This window comes from Sus scrofa, chromosome 5, assembly GCF_054392235.1.
Source record: "Sus scrofa isolate SSC_HxYL_T2T_F1_AM1 chromosome 5, Sscrofa_HxYL_maternal_Yorkshire_Landrace_v2.0, whole genome shotgun sequence".
In the NCBI taxonomy this organism is placed as follows: Eukaryota; Metazoa; Chordata; class Mammalia; order Artiodactyla; family Suidae; genus Sus; species Sus scrofa.
Window position 1 is genome coordinate 61,734,142 of NC_139387.1, and position 14,674 is coordinate 61,748,815.

A 14,674-nucleotide genomic window follows, 5' to 3' on the forward strand; every position below is an offset into this window, starting at 1 on the left:
TCCATAGGGACTATCTGACAGGCTAGTTCATATTCACATCCAGATCCTCCTGTTTTCCCTTTGCTAAAACTGAGTAATATTGCTGAGATCCTACATCATATATTTCTTACTTAACACACTTTATAGCTATTTAAATCATTAGCTTACTCTCCAATAGAATATATCTTGAATTTAAATTATCTTTTCTTCTCGATGTTTCCACTTCTATTAATCAGACAGTTAGTCACCCAGTATTACGGACCTATACACTTTTTATCACCCTTAACCCATTCTGTTTTTGCACACATGTTTTCACAAATATTTCTCAGAATTTCTCCATTTTCATTACCACTGATTATCCCCAAGAGTTATTACCATGTATAGTATCCTAAACATCTTTGAACATCTTATGTTTCTATGTCTCAATTCCGTTCAGATTCAGCAAGACTTGTCTGAACTACTAATGTTAATTTGTTATTAATGATCACTAAGGAAGAGGGCACCCCAGACTGAGGGGAATTCTTAGTTGAGATGTATTTGGGTATGTAAAACCCAGTCATGGAGCTGAGTCCCTAAGGAGCAGCTGGCTTGTCCAGGCCTAAAGTCCAGTGGAGAACTACTGCTCAACTTGAATCCCCCAAATGGTCACTATTACAGTTTTAAAGCAGGAGGAAGGAAGAGTGGGAACAAATACAGGTTTCTTAGGAACTAGGCTAGTGGTACAAATGGTTTTTAAAAATGTGTCCATATAGGACAGAAAACTAAGCAAGACAATGGTAATTTGTAAAACTCATTTTTTCTTGAGCGAAACAATCGTCAGTGTTGTTCCTTGATCAGGTATCTTTTTGCGAAGATTCCTATAACAAAATACAGTTTCCTTTGCAACTTGTATAGAATGTAGCTAAATAATTTCATCATTGAACAAGGAGAACAAGTCTAAGAATACAGACTACGAGATTGCACAGATTTGCAAAAGGGAATTCTGGTTCAGATTCTCATGGGAAGGTATTTGTTTTCAGCTGGAGTTCCTTTTGGGAAGAACCTAATTATCAGAGTGACAGAGCACAAATACCTGTTTAGATAAATAAATAAGAAATCTATCAGAAACAAATGATGTGTTCTCTATAACCAAAGTTAGAATAATAAGTTGGCTATATTGACTTCATCTATTAAAAGTTTAGCTGTTAAGCTTGAACACTCAAAATTACCAGACAACAATTAATAAATGACAGTTGGAAGACCTGCTAGATATAAGTGCTATGCTATATATTATAGGACTATAATTTGTTTTAAAATTGATTTCTGTAATGTTTTGGTTTTGTTACATAGCACTACAAGCTGATAGAAAAGATCAGCTTCAACAAATGTCAAGAACAAGAATCACTCAGCTTTAAGAAGAAAAATTTTAATGCCAAGAGCCAGCATGATCGAGTATAAAGAACACTAGAATTATGTGTCAAAGAAACTGTAGCTTCAGTCCTAACTTCTGCTTATTAAGTGTATTTCTCTGGGTTCCATACTTAAAACCCCCTCTGAGTCTCAGAGTGCATGCCTCCAAACTGGTAAAAAATATGGTCTGTAATGCCTATTTATGGGGTTGTTAAAATAAGCAGCAATACTTTACTTAATATGATTTTTAGAATTTCCCAAGTATCTAAGGCATTTGGCTTAAGAAACCATCTAAAAAACAAAAGTCTGGATGAACAACTTTCTTCTGGAGAGAGCAAAGTGGATGTTTTTTCAAAAAATCATTTACACATCAATTTGAAATCCCTGTCATAAAGGAAAAAAAAAAAACACTTAACTCTGCACTGAAAATGTATTGGTAAGACAAACTGCATGTTCTATGTTCCAACAGCTCTGCCTCTTGCACCAGCGTTAGACTTGTACAGCCAGCTTGCTACTGGACAGCCTCAAGAGTATCTTCAACCTACATCTAAAAATGAAAGCATTAGAGTTCCCACTGTGGCACAATGGGTTAAGAATCCTACTGCGGTGATTTGGTTTCATCCCTGGCCCGGTGTAGTGGATTAAAGGATCCAGTGTTGCCCCAGCTGTGGTGTAGTTCGCAGCTGTGGCTCAGATTCAATCCCTGGCCCAGGAACATCCATAAGTCGTGGGTGAGGCCATAATAAATAAATAAATAAATAAAATGAAAATTCTGCTCCTTCAAACTGCCTCTGATAGTGAAATTAAATAACAAAAACTCAGTCAATGACACTACAATCAACCTAATCATTTAAGTCAGAATTTACTACTCCTCATAGGTGTACTCTCTGTTTTTTTATACCACCTCTCCAGATTTTCTGATTTTTATTGGCTATGTATTTCTCAAAACAGATTTCCCTTGATCTTATTGCTAGTCTAATTCAGAACCTTTGAGTATACACAATAGCCTTTTCATAGGTATTCTTCAGCTTCTCTTACTTCTTCTATTGCACTACTTCCAAACTATATTTTATACTACTTTCTCGAGTGGAGTATAAATAATAAATGACATACTAATAAATAAATAATAAATGATTTCTCTCCTACTTAAAATTCTTGATAACTCTTTAAAATTCTTGACAACTCTTTATGTCTCTATCACACCATGATTTCTCATTATCTTTTATTTTTTTTAATTTTAAAAACCATTTTTGGCCCTGCCCATGGTATATGTAAGTTCCCTGGCCAGGGATTAAACCTGCACCACAGTAGCGATCCAAGCCCCCACGGTGACAACACCAGATCCTTAACCTACTACACAACAAGGGAACTCTTCTCCTACCACACAACTGGTGGCAATGCTGGATACCTAACCCACCGAGCAAGGCCAGGGATCGAACCCACATCCTCATGGTTACTATGTCGTGTTTTTAATCTGCTGAGCCACAATGGGAACTGACCCACCATTTTCATTCATTCTTTGCTTTCAAGGAATGCAGAGGTATTTCAGTGCCCTGGATCTCTTAGCTGCTTCCTACTTTCATAACTGTGCTCAAGCTTTTCTCTCTGCCTGTAGTATCTTCTCTACCAGATTCCTATGGCTTCTGTAAACAAGTACTGCACATGCTGTGGTGTAAAACTACATACATGTATTCTCTTACAGTTCCTTAGGTCAGAAGCCCCAATTCAGCTTCACTAGGTTAAATCCAAGGTGTCCACAGGGTCTTGCTCCCTCAGAGTCATTAGGGGGGAGTCTATTCCTTGTTTCTTCCAGCTTTTGATGGCTGCCAGCCTTCCTGGGCTTGTGGCTGCATTACTTCAATTTCTGCTTCTGGTCAAAGTGTTGGTGGTACAGTGGTTAGCATAGCTGCCTTCCAGTTTCTGCTTCTGTGGTCACATTATCTTTTCTGCTGTTAAATAGCCCTCTGTCTCCTTCTTAGAAGGATAATTTTAATTCCATTTAGGGCTCACCCTGATAATCTAGGATAATCTCCTTATCTCAAGATGCTTTTTTTTAAATTTATTTTTTATTTTATTTTTTAGGGATGCACTTGCAGCATAGGGAAGTTCCCAGGCTAGGGGTTGAATCATCTGCTGGCCTACAGCACAGCCACAGCAATGCAACGTCCAAGCAATGTCTGTGACCTACACCACAACTCATGGCAATGCCGGATACTTAAACCACTGAGCGAGGCCAGGGATTGAACCTCCACTAGTCAGGTTTATTACCACTGAGCCACAACAGGAACTCCTAAAGATTCTTAATCACAACTGCAGATACCCTTTTCCTATATAATTTAACATTTAAAAGTTCCAGAAATGAATTAAGACTAGATATCTTTGGGGGCCGTTATTCAGCTTAGTATACCATCCTTTTAAAATTTAGCTAGGTTTCTCTTAGCTGTGCTCCCATGGCACACTGTGTTTACTTGAGTTTATACTTAATATATAAATATTAAAACTTCCTCAAGGCCAGAGGATGAATGATTCATTTTCCTTTCTTATTCCCTGTGCCCTAGCACATAGTAGGCAATTAATGTATATTTCTTGAACTTTTTAAATGAAGTCAGCTCTGGTCTTTTATTTTCAAAATCGGTTACTTCCCCAGAGGGGAAGAACAAGAAACAGCACATGCTTTTCTCCCTGTCTAGAGCACCTCATAGCCAGTGTGGCTCACTTCCTGACCCTAGCCAACTAAACAATGTAAACTAAAACACTTCATTTTTCAAATTCTGGTTTTCAGATTCATTTTCTATGGATAAGAATTTCAAGACCTAACTATTCATTGGAATTATATTGAGCCTCACTCAGATTACCCCAATGGACAATAGCTATGTCCATACATCCTTATCTATTAATGTCAGATGTGATTTTATCATCACCATTGATACTCACATCTGTAAATAAAATAAAGATATACTTTGTTCAGAAGAAGCATCAAATAAGTATTAGGACATGTGACAGACATGCCCTAAGGTGACCCCAATGAGTTACACCCTTCTATAATCACCCTCCTTCTAACCACCAGAATACAGCAAAATGATAGAACATCTGTCCTATAATTACAAGATAAATATATATAAGATATACCCTCCCCCCCTACAAAAGATTGACCTATCTATCTATCTAGTCTGTTTATCTATCTATATCTATCTGCCTGCCTATCTATCTATCTATCTTGCCAGCATGCCCTTGAGAGACTGCCCTCCACTGCTGGCTTTGCAGAAGTAATCTGCCATGTTGTGCAAGGGCATATAGACAGGGCCATATGGCAAGGAACTGCAGATTTCCCCCAAGAGCTGAGAGCATCCCCTGGCTGAAAATCAGAAAAAAAAAAAAAAAAAAAAAAGAGGAACCAGAGTCCCATAGCCACAAGGAGAGTGGAAATGGCTCTTTCACCTGTAGGGCTTCAGAGACAATCACAGCCATAGCTGATACCAGGGTTGCAGCCTGGTGAGACCCTGAATCAGAATATCCAATTGAACTATGTTGCCTTGACTTCTGACCTATAGATATGGTGAAATAATAAATATGTGTTGTTTTAGGTCATTAGGTTTGTGGTAATTAGTTTGCAGCAATAACAGTCTAATGCAGGACATAGCTTTTGCTATAATATGAACTGGCTGAAATGTAATAAAGTAATTTCAGGATATTAGTGTAATAAAAATCATGGAAGAAAATACTTGATATAAAGCAAACCTGAAAAAAATTAATTTACTCCAAATAAGAAAGAAAATAGAGGGATACCTAAAACATTAACCATGACTTTATGTTTACAAATACAAAGAGAGGGCACTCTAATGGGCTCAACTTTCGAGAAAATAGCCAAGGAGATGGGGTAAAAGAAAGAAGCCAAATGTAAACATATATCATAAACTTGTTAGATAAAGTCAGCAAGGCTAAGGCACAGGTGATCAGAATCTTGCAAAAAATACCAGAGAGGGAAGAATCTGTTTCACATAGAACAAAAGAGCAGGGAAAGAAGAGATCTGTGATGGGTGGCAGTGTGCCACAGTGGAAAGACTGCAGGCTGTGTGCCAACCTGGCTTCAATATTTACTTCTTATGTAACCCGAGCAAATCACAGCTGGAAACATCCTATCAGAGAGAATGACACTTCTTCCTGAAAGCTGTATATATGTCAGTTTTAATTCTGAAAATTTAAGTGTAATGTTGAAATATTTATTTCTAAAAGGTAATGAAAGGAGATGAGAAAATATGAGCAACACATCTTTCTCACATCTGCATTGCTCAGCTTTTTAAACTCATTATTTCTGCAGAATGTGCGCTCAATCAGCCTTCCTGTTGGAGCAGCTGTGTTACAGAAAGAAGACTGTTTTTGAAGCCTATAGTCACTTTTGTATCTACTGACCAATTTCAAGTGATTAAGAAAGAGTTACCTAATACTTGAGCCTACAACTTCTGAGAAAAACTAAAGTAGCTTCAGAGAAAATCTCTCGTATCTGTGGAAAGATGACATAAATTTTTAGAACATACAAAAAGGTGACTAGCTGAGTCGTGTTTTAACTATTACAAACGTTGCGGGAAACTAAAACCTTATGAAACAATAAACACCTCAAGAATAATTTAGAAGAGTAAAATAAATACTGAATCATTACCTTGAAAAGATAATTGCAATTATAAGTATGCACGCTGAGAGAAATTACCAAAGCCATTCAATTATTTAGTCTCACATATGCTTTGAAACCCTTGAAAATTGGTGAGGTATTCATCATTTTTCTTTTGCAAAAAAAAAAAGCCCATGTAATTTAGCTAATTACTAACATTACATACTGAATAAAATATTTCTTAAGAATATAATACCCAAGTGAAAAATTATCTTTCAAAAGCTTGTTCTAAAAATGATTTAGAATTATAAAGGTATAACTGTCATAAGTCAATGCTTTTAATGATGTCAACTGAGTTTTCCAATTGCTTCAGAATTGATATCAATATCTTTACCTTCTTCAATTGCAATTTATACACATACATATATCAGAGAAAAACCACATATTATAAATATATTAATATGTAAATATTTATTGTAACATAGAACAATACTGGTTCATATAGGTGAAGTTTATTATGATGAGGATTGTATACAGTTGCAAATCCTACAGCAAAAGTATTAAACTTCATATTTTTCTCTAAATTTATATTAATGTTTAGAATATCTCATTACAATGCCAGCAAACAAGAAAACACTCTTAAAATTATACATATATATAGTATACATATACACATACACATACTTAATACATACATACATATACATACACACAAGACAAAATAAATAACCCCTAAAGGAAAAGTTAAATCTATAGCACAGGTCAGTGGCAGAGAAACTGTCAGAGCCATTGGGAATGGCTTGTAAGTTTAAAATCCAGTTAATGGGAGTTTCAGCCAGAAAGAACACATAAGATAGAGTTTAATACATTGCTAAAGAAATAATACAATAAAATATCCTGGAACTGAGAAAGAGGAATCTCCATGTTTAGAGAGCTGAGTGAGTACCAGCACAGGGAATGAAAACAGTAACAAGCATCAGAGAGTAGCACTGTGAAATATTAGAGCACTGCTGACACAGTACTCAAAGGGATCCAAGAAGAAAGGAAAAAAGAAAGTAAGCAAGAGATAGAGACACTTCATACCAAGAGGAAGAGGTGGGGGGAGGGAAAGGAGGATAGGAAAAAGGAGAAAAAGAAAGGAAGATAATTCAGATTAGCTGAAGTTTATCGAGTGGGTTGCTGTTCAGTAGTCAGAAATAGTTTGTTAAATTTTAAGCAAAGACTTCCAAAAGATATTAAGCCAAAAACTATAACCATGAATAGATGTACACCCTAAAAATAGTCTTCTCAGACCAATTAATGTGGGAACGCTTTTGTTACATAGCAATCTGTTTCACATATTTGTTCTGTGAAACAACCAATTCATCAAAAATAATCACTCTACCAAAAAAAGTCTCGTTTGGGGAACCTGATGTTGTATGTAATGAGTGAGTTTTTAGAATATAAATTGATGAACTATGCAGTAATTAGTTCTACGATTCATATATTGCAGCCAAAAGACATTTAATTGTGGACTAGTAGAAGTTTTTGCTAGTAGTCACTATTCATAATAACGGAATTTTTGTATAGTAGCTACAATTGCAATATCGTCATCATTTGGTTAAATTGAATGTCTGGGTTTGAATAATTTCTCTGGGAGAGACTTGAAGGATTTGTGATTGCAGAGAAATTGCTTCTAATCTCTGGCTGGGGAATGTTATCTGTGCTATTTGTGACATGATGTATTGCAGAAAGTGCTTTGAGAACAGAAAAAAGATAGAGCTTAGCAATCTTTTCTCCCCCTGTAAAATTTCTCCTTTAGATTCCTTACCTATCCCCAACATAATGTGCAAATGCCCATACACCTCACTGTAGTTTAAATCTGCAACCCGTTTGAAAATGTGTGCTTTATGAGATTAGAATTCCATTTTCTTAAAAAAAAATCCACTACTCTTCCATGACAGATTTCCATGTTAGCCTATGAAAGTGTCTAGAAATAATTCCACCTTGAAAATATTTGTTTCTTCTAGAACTTTGTAAATTCCTTTAGTAACTTGGATTATAATTAGGGGTGAAAATGAGTACCTCAATTCTGCTGAAAAATGATCCATTTGTGTATAAATACTGATTTTGCTATTAATAAGTCTACAAATACATACACCTTGGTAAATAATCCCATGGGACTAACATAATTGATACTTAAAATTTAATTATGTAAAGTCATTGGATTTTTTTTCTATGTATTTTTAGTTCTAATAAAATAAAATTTAACTATTTTTTAGTATGATTTGGTTCATCAGAGATATTTTCCTACAATTTTACCTAAAAATTTCTAATTATCTTACCTATTTTCTTTTCCAAAACAGGCTGTCTGCAAACAATTAAGCCATCTTTTTTGGGATTTTAATTGTCACTACTTTTTTTTTTTCAGATTACTTTGGTAATAATTACAACATTGAGTTGTTCTATTCATGTTTTTCCACATATTCAAGGCTTATATTATAATCTCCTATAAAGAATTAGAGAATTCATCATATAAATATTTTACATTCTCTTTTAGTTTTATTCTTCTTTCCATTCCTTCCCCCCTCATTCTTTATGGAAAGGACTGCAGTTCTATCATGTTAGAGGGTACTAATGATATACAGCTTCATGAAGTTTCTCAGAGGATTAAATGATGTATACTTGGGAAATATTTTTTTAATTGCCTGTAATATGTGTTACATGTTATCATGTGTTAGCTGCTATTGTTACTGTCTGGAATTGTTACTTTAGTTAAATTTATCTTTTATCTGGTCACCTTACTAAATGGCTTTATGCATCTAATACTGTAAATAATATAGACAGAAAAATATAATTTGTGGATAATAAACATTGTGTCTCCTCTTTCCCATGTGTGCTATTTCTTCATTGTGTTGAATCATAAGGTAAAAAGTAATGGATAGGAATTCCCACTGTGGCACAGTGGGTTAAGAATCCGACTGCAACCTGCAAAGGTTCAGGTCACTGTGGAGGTGTGGGTTTGATTCCTGATCCACTGCAGTGGGTTAAAGGATCCAGGATTGCCGCATCTATGGCATAGGTCACAGCCATGGCTCAGATTCAGTCTCTGGTCCAGGAACTTCCATATGTCATAGGTGTAGCCATTAAAAAGTAAATAAATAAATATAAAAGGTAATAGAAAATATTCTATTTTTAGAATAAAAATAAGAACAGTACTTCTACAGGCACTTTATATTTTTTGATATTTGGAATTTTAAAAAATATAACATTAATCACATTAAGAAATAGCTTATTTTTATTTATTTATTTATTTATTTTGTCATATGGAGGTTCCCAGGCTAGGGGTCGAATCAGAGCTGCAGTTGCTGGCCTACACCACAACTACAGCAACACTGGATCCGTAACCCATTGAGCAAAGCCAGGGATCGAACCTGAATCCTCATGGATACAAGTTGGGTTCCTTAACCACTGAGCCATGACGGGAACTCCCAAAGAAATACCCTATTTTTAGATTACAAAAGATTTTTTTTTAAGTAGCTGTTAAATTTCATGAAATGCTTTTGGGAACATGTTATTCACATAGTTTTTCTCCTTTATCTTGGTAATATAGAAATATTCTACCAAGTTTCCTACTGAACCAATTTGACATTTTTGTAGAAAGATTTAGTAGCTCAGGATGGTTGGTTTTTTAAATAAGTTTCTGGATTTGCTTTGCTAATATGCTTAGGAACTGGAGTCTATATTCATAAATGATATTGGTCTAAGTATTTCTTTTTTTGTGTGTCTATATATACCATTTATGTCTGGTTTAGGTTATGATAGACATAGAAAATGTGTTGGGAAATATTCCATCTTTTCAAGGTTCTAAAGCAGGATTATGGAACAAAAAGATACTCTTTCTCCTTAAATATTTGAGTCAATTTACTGTTATGAATCTGAAGCGTTTGATGGAAATCATGTCTCTAACAGAAACTATGGGGAAATTAGATTAGCACAGAAGGGCTGATTAACTTGACCTCAGAGAAACAAAACTAATCAGATAAAACTCTATAGCATTCATGAATACCTGATATGCAATTAATTGCTTATTCTTTAGTGTTACATGTACATCTCCTGTTACCAGAATCTATGACTGTTTTGTTCATTGACATGTTTTTAGCACTGAAAGTAGTGCAAAACCCATACACAATAAATTTTTGTTCATTCAATACATGAATAAAGTAATAAATGATTTATCTTTGGTTGTGAAAAAAACCAAAGAGACACATGAGAAAATTCTAGGTAGTATAATAATGTGTTTATCAGAATGTTAACATTTTCACACCCTTTACACAAGGCCCCCAAATATGTATATGTATAGGCACTCTGTTTCTCAGAAAAGTATTGCATAGTTATATTCTCTTTGTTCAGGTTTATAACTTCACTTTATTCCAGCCAAAGGCTGCTTCCCCCCCCCCCTTGCCTGCAGCATGTGGAAGCACCCTGGCCAAAGATTGAACCCAGGCCACATCAGTGACCCAAGCCACTGCAATGACAATGCTGGATCCTTAACCTTCCGTGCCACAAGAGAACTCCCCCAGGCTGCTTTTGTAACAGAGAGAAGAAGAGGCTATGATGAAAGAATGCCGGTGCCTTGGAAGCAACCCTTCATATAGTTTTTTAAATGGCATGCCTGTTATGAAGTTGTTTTTCCTCCCTATCAGTAGAAATACTGAACTTTCTCAAGCCATCAGTCAAAAGTTTCTTAGGAAGTTAAGAATAGGATTTCTCCAGAAAGAGGAAAAACATGTAATTCCTCCTTATTAATAAATAAACGGGTAAACTTCCTTTTTTTAAAAAAAATCACACGGAGTTCCCGTCGTGGCGCAGTGGTTAATGAATCCGACTAGGAACCATGAGGTTGCGGGTTGGGTCCCTGCCCTTGCTCAGTGGGTTAAGGATCCGGCGTTGCCGTGAGCTGTGGTGTAGTTTGCAGCGGCGGCTCGGATCCCGCGTTGCTGTGGCTCTGGCGTAGGCCGGAGGCTGCAGCTCCAATTCGACCCCTAGCCTGGGAACCTCCATATGCCGCGGGAGCAGCCCAAGAAATGGCAAAAAGACAAAAAATAAATAAATAAATAATAAAAAAAATAAAATCACTCTTGTTACTTTCTATTACAGTGATGTGGATTAAAGAAAGAGCATAGCTTATTTTTTAAACGTTTAAATAGTTTGTAATAAAAGCAAAGAAATCTAAGTTGTTCAATTGTTACCTTGTTGATCCCACGTATTGTCATACCCTCCCTTGCCTTTTTTTTCTTTACAGAGTCTGTTTCTTCCTTTGGAACGGACACATCTCCCTCATCCCCAGTCACTTTTCCTTCCTCTGTCTATGGGTCCTGCTCACGTTTCAAACTTTACCTACTTTTTGAAGACCTTTCTTATCAGTAGATAAGACCTTTCTATCTACTGATCTGCTTTCTTCAGCTTTTAATCAAAGCCCTGTTTTAGCAATAACAATATTTATTATAATTCTGTATCTATTTTTTCTTAGTAAACAGTAAACTCCATCAGGGAAGAAATTTGTGCTATTTAATTGTTGACCTATTTAGTTAAACACAACATAGTTTTAGCAAAAAGCAGCAATTAATCGACATTTGTTAAATAAGTGCAATTTTGAAAATTTTATTGGAGTGTGAGTTTCTGTTGTGACTCGGGGGGTTAAGCACCTGACATAGTGTCTGTGAGGAGTGATCCCTTGCTCAGCTGGTTAAGGATCCAGCATTGTCATAAACTGTGGTATAGGTTCAGATGCAGCTTGGATCTGGTATTGCTGTGGCTGTGGTATAGCCTGAGGCTGAAGTTCCAATCCGACTCCTGGCCTGAGAAATTCCATATGCCACAGGTGCAGACATAAAAAGAAAAAAAATATTGGAATATAGTTGATTTACAAAGTTGTGAGTTTCAGGTATACAGCAAAGTATACACATAGATGTATAGAATATCCATCCTTTTTTGGCGTGCCCACAGCATGGGAAGTTCCTGGGCCAAGGATCAAAGCCATGCCATAGCAGTAACCAGAGCCTCAACCAGATCCTTAACCCACTGAGCCATAGGGAGCTCCATAAATTCATTTTTAAGAAGCACGTAGTTCTGTGATAGATCCAACCGGGAAATGAAATTCCTTTATCGCCTCAAAATGTAGTCCACTAAAGTTGAACTATTTTATTTGTTGTTGTACTCCTCTCTCAACTCTCAAAGTTATACATACACAAATTGGGAGAAAGAAAGGGAAGAAAGTAATGTGGGGACTTGGAGTAGAGCAGAAACAGTTGACAAAAAGAAGTATAAAAGAGTGAGAATTTTGTATCAAATTTACATTTGTATTTCATAACTGAGTGAATTATGTCCGGACACCTCTTCCAAATTTTCTTTTCTTTTTCCTAATTACAAAGTACTACATAAGGAAGCATGACATGTTCCTTTTTATTGCTATTTAAACATGAGGCTGATGCTTTATTTTTTTTTTCCAGAAATCTTACTGTTGTCTATTGCTATAACACTTTTAAAAAAAGAAAGAAAAGTTACTTATTAAGGAGGACATTGGAAAAACAAAATTCTGGTGGGTACATATTTCTCCTTAAGAGAATATCCAACCCAAAAATGTGGGTTGGATATTCATGTGCATTGATATCAACCCTAAATTAATACATCCAAGGTCCTTTTCCTTCTCTCATTTCTTTTCATGTTTGGGTTAATTTATCCCCTCTTGTCTTTCACAGAAGAAACCCAAGAAGATGTAGGTTCAGATATTAATAGAGAAAGCAAAACTGATCTAGTCAAAGTAAATTCATAGGAATGTTTACCCAAAAACTCTATTAATGAAGAGACTTTATTTTTCTAGGTCTAAGGAGAGGGTAGATTCCAGGTACATGAAAGGAGAAGTCAGCTAAGCTAATAGTTAAGAATTTAATAGAATTTAACACCTTTGTGTAAATAGTAACTCCACTGTTTTGTTTCATTTTTGGTTTTGTTTTAGTGGGACATATTTGAAACTACTGTAGGAAAATATTTGAAAAGTTATTATTGGATGGTAGGAGTATGGGGTGGAGTTGGCCTTAGGGAAATGAGAACAACAATAATAAAAAGGATTTTTCAAAACACATGCTTGGTTCACATCAGTATAGCTCCAGAAGACAGGACAGAACAAGAAGGAGCAGAAAAGCAAGATGAATGAGGTGAAGCTTGCTGTCTTGGGTGGTGAAGGAACAGGCAAATCTGGTAAGTGATGTTGTTTTCCATGGCATGGTGTAGAGTACAGAGTGAGAAATTTATTGACATGATATAGATTTATATGTATATCTGTATAATCTAACATATAATGAACTTGATAAAATTATCCATTATTTTTCAGTAGGTGTTTTCATTCTATAAGCAAGCAATGCAATTAACTGTTATATAATTCATAATGTATAAAATTTATATACAAGTTAAGGATGATAACTGTTTAGGTATTAATTTGTATCTTGTTCTGCTGATGTTTGTAATTCCTAGGAATCACAGGAAATCCCTCCATCACTATCTTATACAGTTCTTGCTCCAACACACTTACCCACACACCTACCAGTGGCCAAACAATGTCCTTGAAAAGATTCTTCTGCCCTGAGACTAAGGGTGGAGAAGATGCTTGGAGACTGGTGGATTATCTTTAAATGCCACATTTCTGGGGTGAAGAAATTTTGAACAGGCATGGCTTTTTAAATGCAGGGGAACTGAGCACCGGACACCCTAGTTCTACATTTTTGTTTTGATTTGGTTTGGTTTTGATTGCCTTATGATGGTAATGAGGATGCTTCCAAAAGAGCTACCTGAGTTTAATGAATCTAACAACTGGCCAGACCCAGGAGCTGCAATAAGATAAACCAACACTTAAGGTCCTTTCTCTGTTGCCTGGATTTCGAAGTCCCTATTTCTTTAAACAGTTGCAAATGTTTGATACTGTCCTGGCCTCTATTATCATGCAGCACAATTGATGTGATAAAGAAAAGAAAGAGATGTTATAGTTCTTTCATCTCAGATTTAATGAGAAATCTGTCTTTGTTACTAAGGTGAGTTGTCTTATGCGTCTTTGGATTCGTGAATTATTTACACAGTGATTTGAGTGGGCAGCACTAGAGATTACTAAGCACTAAGATTACTTTCTTTCTAGCCTCCCAGTTTTTATGGTTGTATGGTGGAAATCTTCCTGATTATTATTTAGACCATAACTTAGTAATGCTTTAAGGTCTTCATGAATACTTGGGTAATTTTTGAACTGAGATATAAAACCTTAAGTAATAACTAAATTAAGTGTCTCCTAAAACAGGCAAGACCCTATATCTATCTTGTTTTTTTTTTATTGCAGCCCTTACAGTAAGGTTTCTTACCAAGCGATTCATTGGAGAATATGCTTCTAATTTTGGTAAGTTATGACTTTAGGATTTTTTACCTGAAAACTTCAACATCATAATTAATATCAAATAAGTTAATAGAATCTTCCATTTTTGCATTTAAGCAGCTTATTTATTCATGTATTCTGGTTAGAAATCCCCAAATAATACTTGAATCAAATGTTTTATGATAAAATGTATTCAATTTGATGTTAAGTGAGATAGATTAGAAATCCAGTTGGTTCAATCTAGAACTAGAAAAACATTAAAACTGGGACACCCCCACACACCAATTACTGTAGAGCATCTGAGT

The 14,674-nt window shown here is 35.5% G+C and overlaps 2 protein-coding genes across 10 annotated transcripts in view; one reads left to right on the forward strand and one right to left on the reverse strand.

Moving 5' to 3' along the window:
* Nucleotides 1–14,674, reverse strand: part of PIK3C2G (phosphatidylinositol-4-phosphate 3-kinase catalytic subunit type 2 gamma) — a 518,046-nt gene that overhangs the window by 452,163 nt on the left and 51,209 nt on the right. The gene's annotated exons all lie outside the window — the stretch shown is intronic.
* RERGL (RERG like) overlaps nucleotides 1–14,674 on the forward strand; it is a 260,323-nt gene that overhangs the window by 225,113 nt on the left and 20,536 nt on the right. For 4 of the 9 annotated variants that reach the window (XR_014803786.1, XR_014803787.1, XR_001303542.3 and 1 more), the window contains exons 1-2: nucleotides 13,103–13,213; nucleotides 14,337–14,393. Coding sequence is in view for 6 of the 9 variants with exons in the window: in XM_005655665.4 (XP_005655722.1) it covers nucleotides 13,162–13,213; nucleotides 14,337–14,393 (109 nt within the window). In the remaining 3 variants the exon portion in view is untranslated. Of the gene's footprint in view, nucleotides 1–12,465; nucleotides 12,555–13,102; nucleotides 13,214–13,477; nucleotides 13,618–13,984; nucleotides 13,989–14,336; nucleotides 14,394–14,674 lie in introns of those variants that run through there. The other 5 variants (XM_084956672.1, XM_084956671.1, XM_084956670.1 and 2 more) reach the window with 3 other exon arrangements.